At 44.4% G+C, this 14021-nt stretch overlaps 1 protein-coding gene across 1 annotated transcript in view; it reads right to left on the reverse strand.

Moving 5' to 3' along the window:
- Positions 1–14021, reverse strand: part of LDHD (lactate dehydrogenase D) — a 320897-nt gene that overhangs the window by 244188 nt on the left and 62688 nt on the right. The window contains exon 3 of the mRNA XM_069604235.1: positions 11980–12121. Coding sequence (XP_069460336.1) covers positions 11980–12121 — 142 coding nt within the window. The remainder of the gene's footprint in view (positions 1–11979; positions 12122–14021) is intronic.

A 14021-nucleotide genomic window follows, 5' to 3' on the forward strand; every position in this document is an offset into this window, starting at 1 on the left:
ACTTGGCAGCCAACTTGAACTTCTCCACGGATTCATCTGCCTTCGGGCGGACAGGTGCCCACTTTCGAATGCTATGTCCAGAGGTTTAGCTTGGACATTCAGTGAAAATCCTGAACTGTGAAGGTAGGCTATCTCCTTAACATAGTGGACGTCCCCATTGCACATGCTACGCAATCCGCAGTGTCCAGGCCCGACTGCATTGCTTGGCATGCCACCTGCTTGCCATCGTCAGTGATATGCATTAACCCATCCCTCATTTCACCAGCCGGGATGTGTTCTGCCGCTTCCCCCATTAGCCTCTACAATCCGGGCCAATATTTGGCATATGCGCACGATGCATTGACTGCCTTCAGGGCCATGCTTCCTGAGGTGAAGATCTTTATAAATTCAAATAAATAAATGAATAAATAAATAAATAAAGCGCCCAGCGGCCCTGGGGCATCGTGGCGCTGTTACAGAATATTCACTTAATACAAGATGGCAGATATGAAAGAAGCAGTGATACAAATAGCACCGATGATACATAGGCAGTAATACATGTTAATGACAGTTAGTGTTCCATGGTTACAGAGGAACAATGTAGGATACTGTACATTTGGGAGGTGGGCTAGTTAAATAGTTTGCTTTTAGCACCTTTCTGAAAACTGTGAGGGATTCTTGGTTTCTTAAGCTAAGTGGAAGCGCGTTCCAGGCTTTTGGGGTTAGTACTTCAAAGCTGGTGCCGCCTGCTTTGGCTCTGTTGAATGCTGGTACTGAGAGTAAGTGGGAGTATTGGTCACGTTTTAGTCTGTCGGCCGGAGCCTTGTGTATTCTTTCTGCTAGGTAGGCTGGGGCGGTCTGGGTGAGGCATTTGTGCGTGATCGTGAGAGCCTTGAATGTTATGCGTTCTTTGAGAGGAAGCCAGTGGGCATCTTTTCTCGCCTGGGAAATGTGCTCTCTCCTAGGGATGCTGAGGGCGGCTCTCAGGGCGCGGTTTTGTGCAATTTGAAATCTTTTAATGTTATTTGCTGAGGTGCCCAGTAGTAGGATGTTACAGTATTCGAGTTTTGCGCCAATTGTGGCTCTAGCGATGTTAAGACAGTTCTTTGACGACAGGTGGGGTTTGACTGAGTTTATGATTTTTGTTGTAAGTGCAGCTGAAGATGAGATGGCACTGACTTGCCTGTCCATTGATAAGGTGGAGTCAAGATATACCCCAAGGGTTTTCACTGCAGAAGAGGCTGTGATAATAGTGTTCTCAATACTAAAGGAATTGTATTTGATGTCCAGTTTTTTTAGGGATTCTTTTGGACCTACCAGTAGAATTTCTGTTTTTTCCCCATTTAGACAGAGGCCATTGGCTGCCATCCAGGCCTGGATGCGTGCATATGCCTTCTGGAGGGTGTTGAGGTCTTGTTCATAGTTCCCTGTTAGGGGGAGAAGAATTTGCGTGTCGTCGGTATAGTTAGTAAATGTTATGCCAAATTCTTCTAGGTCGCTGAACAGGGGAAGGGTGAATAGATTGTAGAGAGTAGGGGAGGTACACGATCCTTGTGGCACTCCACACTCAATGGGGGAAGGGGAGGCTGAGGCCTGGACAGAGAAGACCCTCATTGCTCGGCCCTCCAGGAAGGAAGTGATCAAGGCAGTAGCTTCTTGGGAGAAGTGAGCCGTATCAGTGAGAGGTTTACACAGGATCTTGTGGTCAACCAAATCAAAGGCCGCCGAGAGATCCAAGAGTAGGAGGAGTGAGGATTTGCCTTTGTCCATGGCTTCGAGTAATTGGTTATTAAGGTCCAGTAGGGCCGATACTATGCCGTGACGAGGGCGGAAGCCAGATTGTCTTTTGCCTAGGATGTTATGTGTTTCCAGGTAAGATTGAATTTGTAAGTAGGCAGCCTTGTCTAGAATTTTCAGCAGGAATGGCACAGTGGTAATTGGACGGTAGTTATTTGGGGAGTCAGGGTCGAGGGTAGGTTTCTTTAATAATGGCTGAACCCAAGCTTCCTTAAGGGCGAGCGGGACGGTGCTGTTGGCAAAGGAGGCATTGTTGAAGCTAGTGACAAATGGGGCCAGGACTGATGCACATTCTTTGACTAGGTTGGCTGGGCATGTGTCCCCTTTACATAGCGATGGTTTGGTGCGCTTCATGATCAACAGGACTTCCGGGATGGTAACTCCCCTAAATGAAAAGGGTGTAGGTTTGTTTGGGTCATGTGGAGAGTCTGCGACTGGCGTGGTGGCCGGGGGCTTAGGAGTGTGTGGAGTGGCTTTGGGCAGTTTGCCAAATTGAGTCTTAATTTTGTTCTAGGGTGTTTTTATTTTGTTTAACATGGCGTGTTGAATGTTGTTACACCATGTTTCGTTTTTCTCAGTAGTTTATGTGGAGGAGGTTGGGGGGATAGTCAGCTCATTATCGATGGCAAATAATTCTTTGGATTGGGAGTTAGCCTTCTCAATTCTGGAGTTGTAAGTGGCGGCTTTGGCTTTAGAGATGGCCGGCTTGTACTGTTTAGCTACTGTAAGGTAGGTCTCCTTTGTGGGAGAGGAGGGGTTTGTTTGCCATGACGTTAGTGCTGCTCTTTTAATGGTCCGGGCATCCAGGAGTTCTTGTGTGAACCAGGAGTTGGCACGAAGTATATTCTTGGCTTTTTTCTTTTCAAGTGGGGCTATAGCATCTAATACCTCTTTGAGAGTGGTATTGTAGATCTCTACTATCTCTGTGGGGTTGTTATAGGTGGGATGTGCAAGTGCTGATGTTTCAAGGAGAGGAAGGATTCTTTCAACGGTATTCCCTGTCTGCAGGAAGATTGGAAATGGATGTGCCTGGTCTAGAGCTCAGTGGAGCAGCTTGCACCACTAGGCCTTCTGGCATAGGGCGGCATGGCAGCAAGGGTCAATCTTGCCTAGCCAGCTTGTGTTTTTTTTAGAGAGATCAGGCAGACAGGGTTTTAGCCAGGGTGTCTAGGACCCAGGGCCTCAACTACCGGTCCGGTCCGATAGCACAGCGAGTAGAGCGCTCGCTTTGACATCTGTGCAGAGAGCGCTGATGCAGGTTCGAATCCCGGCAAGGCCAAACTCAGCCTTTCATCCTTTCGAGGTCGATAAATGAGCACCACACAAATTGGGTAATAATAAGCAGCGCTCAGATACCCGAGGGTTTGTGGTGCTATATAAATGCTAAATTATTATTATTATTATTATATTATTATTACCCTTTCGACACTCCTTCTGTACTGTGCATTAGGATGATCATAAGGAGCAGCATGTTGAAGATCCAGGTCGGGAGACGTTTTTAACCCGCTTGCGCCATGCAATCCTTCGGCCAGAGCAAGCAAGTCTGCTTGGTCAGAGATGAAATCATCTCCTCCAGTCACCCCACCTGTAGGCTCAAAGCCAATAGACGCTTGGTTCCCCTTGTTGTAGTACATTGACCTCAGAGTTGAAAAATGCTGATCAAGATTCGGGAAGAAAGGAACAGTCGACTCTCAGCGCTGACGTCAGCACAGATGGAGTCTTTCCTTCCAGGCCCATCAGTGCTGGTGCCTTTCAGCATCAGAGCCGGCTTCCCGGTCGTTGTGGTAGAGCACGAGGGCATAGGACCAGGCATGGCCAACTTGGCGCCAGAACCTACGGGCACAGCTGGTGCCGTATTTGCCTGCAGCTCCGAGACCGGAGTTGTAACTGCCATGGCTTTCTGGAAAAGCTGGAGCATTCGCCTCTTGAACACCTCCCACTCTTCCATCAATGGACCCGGGTTTGTGCAGATCTTACCACATTCCTCTGACAAGTTCTGTCTCTGTCCTCCGCCGGTAAGATAGCTCAGCGGGTTGAGCGCTCGCTGCTGCAATCTGAGCATGATCTGCAGGTCGCAGGTTCGAATCCCGGCAAGGCCAACTCAGCCTTTCATCCTTCCCTGGTCGATAAAGGAGTACCAATTTCGGTTGGGTGATATTGTATGTAAATATGTGCTCTGTAAAGCGCTTTGGATTAAAGCGCTATATAAATAACACATCATTATCTTTTTCTTGTGAGATGATGAAGAGGACAAATGGCTCCAGGAGTGCAAATGTTTCTTCGCCTTCTTGTGATGCCCGTTCCCTTTTTTCGGGTGTGGGGCCATCGGTGTCTCGCAATGACCTGCCGGTCCAATGCTCCAGATGGATGCCACCCGAGTACCAATTTCGCCAATCACTCCCTAACGGATTTCGGGTCCATTTGTTGACACAGAACACACTCCTCAGCATCTTGTCTTTTCCCCGACACCACACGCAGATGCTATGTGGGTCAGTGATCGACATTTTCAAGTTGCATCCTGGCAATGCTTGAATCCTGAAGCCTAAGGACATATCATTGAACGCTGATGGGCGTGAGGGCTGTGGCGAACCAGACGGAGTCAAACACACGGAGGACATTTTCTTTATTAAATCAAATAAGAAACTACCTATCTATCTCTCTCTCTCACTAAGGAATCGTCCCTGCCTAAGAAACTAAACTATGGGTGCTCGTCAGTCGTCCAAAAACAAAAATATGTTCTCTGTCTAAAACCTAGTTCTATCTAACCATACCACTGTAGAAAAAGAACCTAAAGACCAGAGTACTGTGCTTCTGGTTAAGACTTCACTTGGCCAAACTCAGTGGGATTCTTCTCGGGGTAGTTTTCTTAGTTCCAATGAAAAAAAGGTTTTTTTATTTAAAGTCAATAAAGAAAGTTCCTTAATCCTCCTTGCACGCTCCTCAAGAGATGGGATACATTTAAAGATTTAACATCTTTACACATAGGGATTCTTCTTGTATCCTTTCTCTAATTCCTTTTATGTTTTTCTTGAGCTTTCTCCTGTAATAGGTTAAATCCTCTTCGATTAATTACTTTCCCAATGTCTCTTATAGGGCCCTCTAGGCCTTTGTGATTCCTTGTACTTGACACTTGTGGCTCTCGCCAATGTTCACACTTCGGGTTTCTTGGGCTCCCGTAAACCCACATTACCGTAAACCCACATTCACAGGTAAGTCACTTGTTTCCAGTTGCCTCCATCTTCCCTGAACTACCCTGCTACCTTCTTCAGTGTTGGGCTGGTTCCCAGGATTTTGTTTCATTGGGGCGTCTTCCCCTGGCTTCGCGCTCCTGTTTCTTTGGTCTCTCAGTGCCTCTGTTTCTCAACCTGCTCGCCTCGGCAGTCTCCGTGAACACAGGCTGCGAGGAGGACTCGGGCTTCCCGATGCGCTTGGCATCAGCATTCATTTGTGTGCTCCAAGCCCACCACCAGAACCCTGTGGTCACGCCACCAAACGGGACGGTATTCTCACAGAGCTTAGTTAACTAATATATGTACGGCTGACATCTAACGTGTGCCATGGTCAAGCCAAGAGGATTCGGCGGTCAATGTAGAGTCGTACTAGGTCCCTGTCAAAAATGTTTCCAAGCAGCGGACGCTAGAAGTACATCTATCTGATGAGGAATCTGCAGGAAAATGCAATCCATAAAACATGCATCTTTATGGTTTGCAATGAACATAAGAAAGAAATATTTTCGTTCTCCAAACATCTTCGTTGTCAAATGAACATCAAGCATAGAAAAACAAAAAAAAACTTTTCTCTCTGGATGGATTTAAAGGAATGGTTCGGGCAAAAATTATTATTGGCCAAAAAGATGGGCAATAAAAAAAAAATATATATTTGCATTTTTTTTTTTAAAGTTCCTATGTAAAGTTTTGAGCAAATGAAGCTCAAACTTTACAAAAGGAAGCACATGGGGCATTCATTTTGTGAAATGGATGCCCGCCTGTGCTTGCTTTTGCGGCACTAATGAAGGAAAAGCCAGCCAGCTGTAGTAAACAAAAGCTACCACTGGGTGGCTTTTCCTTCATTGGTGCCGGGACTCGGAGGACAGAGACCGGAGACTACAGGCAGAAAAGCTGCAGCTGCATCTCGGTAAGTGCTAGGTTTTTTAAAAAAAAGACACACTAGCTGCATTTTTTTTCTCTAAGTTTTCCGGGCTGGAAGAGCCCGGAAAACTTAGAAATAAAACCGCAACTTTAAAAACGTTGTATTTATGTTTGCAGTAGCTTCAGCTACCGCAAACATAAACACAACATTGTTATGTTTAAAAACGCTGCGGTTTTTCTTTCTAAGTTTCTCAGACTCCTCCGAGCCAGAGGAGCCTGAAAAACTTAGAAAGAAAAACCGCAGCGTTTTCGAAACATGACCACGTTGTGTTTCTGCCTGCAGCTGCTTTCCCATTTTGGGCTCTGGCTCCCCAGGGGAGCCCGAGCCCCAAATGGGAAAGCTGCTGTAGGCAGAAACACTGCGGCATGGAAACACAACCATGTTGTGTTTCTGCCTGCCTTGGCTTTCACTTGGGTCTACGGTGCTCCCAAAGTGATAGCCATGGCAGGCAGAAACAACACAGATGTGTTTCAAAAACACTGCGGTTTTCCTTTCTAAGTTTCTCAGGCTCCTCCGGGTCGGAGGAGCCTGAGAAACTTAGAAGGAAAAACAGCAGCATTTTCAAACACAATAATGTTGTATTTATGTTTGCGGTAGCTTCAAAAGCTACCGCAAACATAAATACAACGTTTTTAAAGCTGCGGTTTTATTTCTAAGTTTTCCGGGCTCCTCCAGCCCGGAAAACTTAGAAATAAAACCGCAGCTAGTGCTTATTTAAAAAAATAAAATAGCACTTAAAACACTTACCGAGATGCAGCTGCAGCTTTTCTGCCTGTAGTCGCCGGTCTCAGTCCTCCGAGTCCCGGCACCAATGAAGGGAAAGCCACCCACGGGTAGCTTTTGTTTACTAGAGCTGGCTGGCTTTTCCTTCAGTAGTGCCGCAAAAGCAAGCACAGGCGGGCATCCATTTCACAAAATGGATGCCCCCATGTGCTTCCCTGTGAGCTTCATTTGCTCAAAATTTTACATAGGGACTTAAAAAAAAAAGTGTCAATATATTTTTTTTATTATTGCCCATCTTTTTGGCCAATAATAATTTTGGGCGAACCATTCCTTTAATACCAAAGCAAAAATGGATAATGCATACATAAGAACAGGGGACTTACCAATACTCATGAGTATGAAAAATATCAATTAAAAATGTGTTTGAAAAAGGGAAAAAAATTATGCCATTTACTCAAACAAAAATAAGAGAAGTTTGAAGGTGAATGAACATAATCTCAACAAAATCAATTAATTAAAACTTAAATTAATACCAAATACAAATTATTGACTCATCATGACCTATTTCATAAAAAAGCACTTACATTTTTTAAAGAACACTATAGAATATTTACACAAGGTTTTGTTTCCCAGCAAAACTGGACTTAAGTTGCAGCTACTGCACCGGAAAAGCACAATAAAACCATCGACTAGTTTCAATGAAATGCCATATCTTTTTGTGGAAACCCCGGAATCCAGACATTTTGTAAAAATGTCACCTGGTAAAATCAATTGACATGCACATCATTATTGGTCTCTAGCAGCTTTTCTACAGTGAACAGCAAAGAAATACATATTTAAATAAGTTACCTTGCATCTACAAATGAACAAAGGTGGACTGCTATGTAAATTAATTTCTCTATAAACAAGAGTGTCAAATTAATTCTCACTCTGTCCTATTATTCAGAAGACCAATAAAGAGTGGGATTTGGTTATGACAAACTAAAACATACTCACAGCCGTTTAAGCACTAAGTCCATGCTGTCTGTCGGTGTCTCCCCATAAATCCTATAGATTATTTTACTACTCAAATGCAATTAACTGATGGGAATAATTAACTGAATTTTACTTGTTACAAATGTATTCTTATGTATTGATATACTATTGTTTGTCGATCAAATTAGGTAATATTGTCCAGAACTGGTATTCTACTAATTTATGTAAACGTTTTTTGTTTCTGGTGAATATTATCAGTCTGTGCCCTCTACCCACTGTTGATCTGTTTGTTATTTTCTGTTCTAGTGTTCACTTAATACCCGACTCGTCCAAATTAGTTGGAGGTCAGTGGCTGCATGGCACCATAGAGATCGATATTCACCTGTCGGCCTGCTATGTGGGTTATTTGAGAAAGGGGTTGTCCTATGTGAGCCTATGCACATTAAAATTGCTAGTCCTCACAGAATCACAGGTACACACTTGTTGGCGTTTATACAATTTTATATTTGAATTCAATTATTTCCACATTCATCATACAAAAGAGAAATTCTTCACTTAGTGTAATTCATTATTGAACTTGTGTCCGTAGTGACTTGTTAAGTGAAATTGTGAAATTGCATCATTCTTAAATCAACTTGTGCCCACATTTCTCCACACGTGCCATTGTTTCACCCTTTCTTGGGCTTTGTCAAGGCACTTAATACATAAATTAAATTAATTGAAGTGCATAATTAACTGGATTTTACTTGATACAAATATATTCTTATGTATTGATATACTATTGTTTGTCGATCAAATTAGTTAATATTGTCCAGAACTGGTATTCTACTCATTTATTTATTCAACAGGTTTATTTCATGTGTATTTGGTATCTGGTTTTCCAAAACCATGCAATAAAAATCATACAACTCTTGTGCAATCCCAAGCTTTAGTAGCAGCATTGAGCAAAATTACATTACAGCATATATGTACATTAAAGAAAGGCCTTACTGCTAGAAGACTCCAGAAATTTATAATTTGTTTACAGGTCTCATTGAATACCGCTGCAAGATTAGTCACCAACACCCCCAGACGTTCCCGTGTCTCACTCATTCTCAGACGTCTACACTGGCTCCCTAGTAGTTCGATTCATATTCAAAGTGCTTAAGTTGACCATAAAGATTTAAAGTTTAGCCAGTACCTCAAGAATACATTCAACATGTACTCTTCTCCTAGGTCACTCTATTCCCAGAACAAAATCTTCCAGTTACACCCACTTTATGCGGGTCAAAACTTTGGTCTTCCATTTCAGATTCAGGCTACCAGTGGAAATTCGTCTTCCATTTTAGATGTAAAGTTAAGGGTCTTGTTGTAAAGACTGGAGAGGGGAGTCTGTACTCCTGCTCTCTATATGGCAGAGTAAAAGCACAGAGCACCCCAGCAAAGATTCCCTATTTTGGTAGCTATGGACGAGCAATCAAGGCTTAGCTCTCAGAAGGTGATGCACGCTGGTTCTTAAGAACAGTGTAGTCCCCAAGCACCCACAAAGGAATGTCCGCACACTATGTTAGTTAAAACAGAGCTCTTTATATAAATAAGGTTCACGTTATATGCACAATAACACACTTTGTGCACCGACAATTCTAAAATGGTAAATATACAGTTCTAGATGTACCACGATTACTCCGATTCCATTAAAATGCGACCACAGCTAACAGCCCCAAATAGCATACAAATCAACACAGTAAAACAATATCAACCATAGACTTAGGAGGAAAACAAGTTGGTTAGACAATTGGCAGAATACTGGGCCCCTACCACTAGGCACAGTTCTGTATGAGGATCCCCCCACCTGGGCAACATGTAAATGAAGATGCACTACAAGCCCAGTCCAAATATTGTCTATTGAGTCTTATCTCCTTCTGTAAAAGTTCTACCGCTCCAAAGTATGTGGTTTCGTAGAGTTCTTCGGTGAGCCGTCGACAGGACCTTCTCCAGCACCCTCCCTTTAAGGCAGGAGCCGCGGGTCGTTGAGATTCGGTGAAGAAAGGGTGAACGTTGTTGTGGAGGGAGCAGCTTCAATCTTCACTGTGCTCATTGACGAAAGCTTGTGAACGTCCTGTGAAGAAGAGGCATGCGGTGCACCTAGACGACGAGTGTTCATTGCCGCAAAGAGTCTATGAAGAACTTGGGGCCCAGCAAGGGCCTCAGGTCGCCAGCGTCTCGCGTCAGCGAGCGGGACGTGACCACGGCTGGCTTCAGTAGCTTCGTCAGCGTCTCTGAGGTCTTCGGGTGGCGAGAAACCCACCGGCGGATTCTCCTCGGTCGTCCACAGACTTGACTTTCTCCCGCAGGACGAAAGCGGTCGACAGTGATGAACAATGGAGTCCTTGGATCAAAATGTTCTTAGGCAAATAGCAGCACGGCGGTCTGATCAGTGAAGGCGGTCGGCAACGGTGGACGGCTGTCCGGTGCTTCTCTTCGTTCTCCTCGGCAGTCCCCTTCTCCGGTCGGCAACCTTTCGTAGGTCTGTCTACCAGGGAGCTTTGGCAAAGATCAGCTGGTGCACAATGGTCCCTCATAGCTCGGGAAGAGGTCTCCTTACCAGGGCCTCTCTTGGATCAGTTCTTGAAGGCAAAGCAGCTTTCAGATTACGATGAAGGGAATAGCAGTTCACCTTCTTTCAGCTTCGAGAGCAAGCATCAAGTATCAACTTCAGCTTCTGAACGATTTCTAGCAGTAAGAGGCCCCCGGATATACTAGTTGATCTCCCATTCACTATGCTGGGTCATACTCGGCAGCCAATCATTCAGAAGGGCATTCAGGCAGTCAGGCAGGCAATCAGACGCATGGTGCATTCAGGCCATTCTTCTCCATCCTGACACTCACAACACAGAATGTGGATTCGGACAAGTATTGCACCATTCAAAACTCCACACTGCATTCATACCAGTTTCGGGCAGGGCTGTCTCAGTCATTGAGTCAAACACCAGATACTAGACACCCATAATACGGAATGCATATTTGTCATACACTCCATTCACCGAGGTCCCACCCCACGGGCGTACCCACAACATACAGTCATTGGGAAGGCTCCAGCCAGTCTGGTCTGCACTTCCCCACACAACCATATATGGAACTTCCACCCAACAGCCAGTTAGGGCGAAGGGACAGAGTCAGGGCTTCCCGGGACTTTGGGAAACAAGGTAACAGGTGATGGAGGGCAAGAGGCCAAGGGGACCATCTTGTCTCCATCAGGAATCCACCAATTCCTATGACAGAGCCTGGGCATCCCAAAATGGAGGACGCTCAGGGCACCTGTCAATTCAGCACGGAGCTGCCACCAGCCCATACCCTTCTCTGTGGGCCACACAGAGGTGCCCAAAAACATACGCTAGGAGTAGAGGGTCGTACTCTCAACCATCGGTGCCATAAGGGTATCCCAAGGGTCTGCACAGAAAACAAGTCAGAACACATGATAAAAAGCAATAAAGGACAAGGATTCGGAGGCCCTGTCCCTCCGATGCATTTCCAGCATCACACTCGTCTCCTAGTCCCCTTTCCTAACATCCTTACCTGGTTCACTGGGCCTCTTCTAACTGGATGGTCTATACCTGGTTGAATGGCAGGTTATTAGCATTTAAGAAGTACTTAAGCGTTTTTTAAAAAGTCAAGAGATAGGTGTCATTGCATCGCTGCAAGCAAGGAATTGGCCTACATCGTAATACAACAAGACACTGAGGAGAGTAAAGATGATAACATCAGAAAACTGGGAGACAATTAGCTACACTTTACAATAACTCATTGCTTACTGAAGGCCCTATCACATTTACAAAGAAAAGTGAAAAACAAAATTAAAATCAGTGATTGGATGCCAATAATATTGTAGAAAAAATTTCTCATGCTGATTCGGCCCAATCGAGAGCTATGGTAAATTACACTCACTCAGGATCTGGGTGAGACAATCCCAAACAATGGCACAGAGAGAGAAGACCTCACAGTGAGTTTACCCTTCTCTGCCTGTGCTAGCATAAGAGTTAGCGGGCCAGTGTGAGGGGAATCTCTCTGCCTGTACCAATATGAAACAGTCTTAAAAATGGGATTATCTGTGCCAGTGTGAGGCTTGGTGATGTGTGGCATCACGGAAAAAGCAGCAAAAGTGTATCAAATGTTTGGTGAACCGTTATAATTTAACTTTTTACATGTATTGTGCCCAAGAATGGACATTATTGGCAATAAGTGAACATTGTGGAGGTGACAGCTGTTGTGTTTGGCAGGTAAATAGGAAGATGCAATAGTTTATTATATGCCACCATTGGCAGAGATGAGGAACCTTTCTCAGACATGCCAGATGAGGCCCACATTTTACCATCTTACCCTCAGTGCGCAAACGCCACCCTCTAATCCGGTGCCTGTGCCAAAGGGAATAATGGGAACGTTGAGACTGTGGCAAATCTTTGCCAACTTGCTGACCTGCTCCACATCTTCCGGCCAAACTACGGCATCTGGCGGCTGGCAGCTGGACCAGGAAAGAAAAACAAACAGCAGTAATGTAACAAACAGTCTCTATAAGGCAGGGGTGGCATATTGTAAGGAGCACCTATAAAAGGTGGACTTTTAACCAGAACATAGCATAGGGAGCCCTAAACTAGTGCACTTAATAGCATAGAACAGAAACCACAGTGAGGAGCAGCGGGCCAATGTTCTCAACATTAATTAGAGTAATTATGAAGTAGGAGATCCCAAGGCCAAACCATGGCTCATGGGAGTTTATATTTAATAAAAACCAATCCTGGGCTAAGGCAGTGTCCAGTGAGTGGAAGCCAGGTAGACACTCCAAAACATTTTGCACCTGTGCACCCAATATACCCTCAATTAGATGCTGGAGTGTAGACTCGTTTAAAGTCATCATCAAAAATAGCATGGATTACTATCCACATACTTTGCAGTTTTGGTAATACATTAGAACAATAATTGTTCTTTTATAAACAGACTTAATACCGGAGACCAGTTTCGAAGCGCGAGACTGGGAATCAAACCTGTATTGTTATGCATTGTCTAGCTTACAAGACAAACGCGTTGCCCCTGAGCTATCCTCCAATCACATGCTTAGAACCTAGCAGCCCATCTCACAGTGACTATGTGTTGCTATTAACGGAGTTCTCTAAGACCAAAATGTGCTCCACATGACTGACTGTTTTGACATTGCTGTACACATCACATTGTATCCAGATGGCTGTAGAAGTAGCAAATCTATCCAATGAGTCCGAATGGAGCGATTGGCATGATTGTCAACCTTCCACTTTCCGTTTTTTATTCAGTGTGTGAAGAATAACCCTATGTTTGTTGGATTTTCTTCATGCTTTAAAAGATCAGGACCACTGATTCAATTGGCACTATACAACAAGCTTTAACATGTTATCAGCCAATTTTTAACCTTTATCCAAAAGAAAACATTCATAGACAGAACAACCAGAAACATCTGTCTCTAGCATTATCTAGATAGGTGAGCTATTGCTGTTCAGTTTACTTGGACAGTGGTATGTCCTGTGCAAAAGGTTCAATGTTCTAGCATGGAGTTAGCATCCCGCAAACCTGTTCCATAAGGCCAACAGCGCCTGTCAGTTATCCAGCTCCTTGACCCGCTCGCACTTACTCCAAGTAGTCCTTAACCCCAATTTTACCTTAATGTGAAAACCACACTGCACACATGGGTGGCCTTTGTCCGCTTACTGCAGTACTGTCTTGTGATAGGTTTGGTGGCACGTGCATGCACTGAATGATTTGTGCGACAGAGGTACAGGGAAAGCACCCTTCTATTTATTTCCTGCTATTCGTACATCATCCATTTTTAGGACATCCTAATTTCTTCCCCCGACCCCCAACTCCTTAACCCTCATTTGTCACTCACACTTATTCCACCATCCAACCCTCTGCCTCACAAAATGTACAGTTTAGGACATTATCATTCCTCCTCCTTCTCGCACAATATCCTTATTCCTCATTCCTCCTTCCTCCTTCTCTGTCATCTTTCCTTCTCCCCAGTCATCAGTTGTCCACATACCTTATTGCTCCTCTTGACACCTTATGGGTCAGTCATCACTAATCCTATTTAGTTGTCATTCCTATGTTGTAGTCTCATTAAATGGGACATCTACTCTTTTTGCTTCCCCCCTCTACTTTCTGGATATATTCTGGCGGTCAGAGGAACTTCTTCTGAATTTCCCCTTGCCTCTATCCATCGAATATATTCATGGGACGACAATTAAATGCGGGTAGTTCATTCCCCCCATTCCCCCCCCACTCAAGAGTGCTACACCAATTAATCAATGAATTGGATTCTAACTAACTCTGTCTTTGAAACATATATCACCACAGTACTCCCTCACCTCCCTTTTGCAATAGGCAAGCCAAGAACC

This window comes from Ambystoma mexicanum, chromosome 1p (genome assembly GCF_040938575.1).
Source record: "Ambystoma mexicanum isolate Mex_15411 chromosome 1p, UKY_AmexF1_1, whole genome shotgun sequence".
NCBI classification, from domain to species: Eukaryota; Metazoa; Chordata; class Amphibia; order Caudata; family Ambystomatidae; genus Ambystoma; species Ambystoma mexicanum.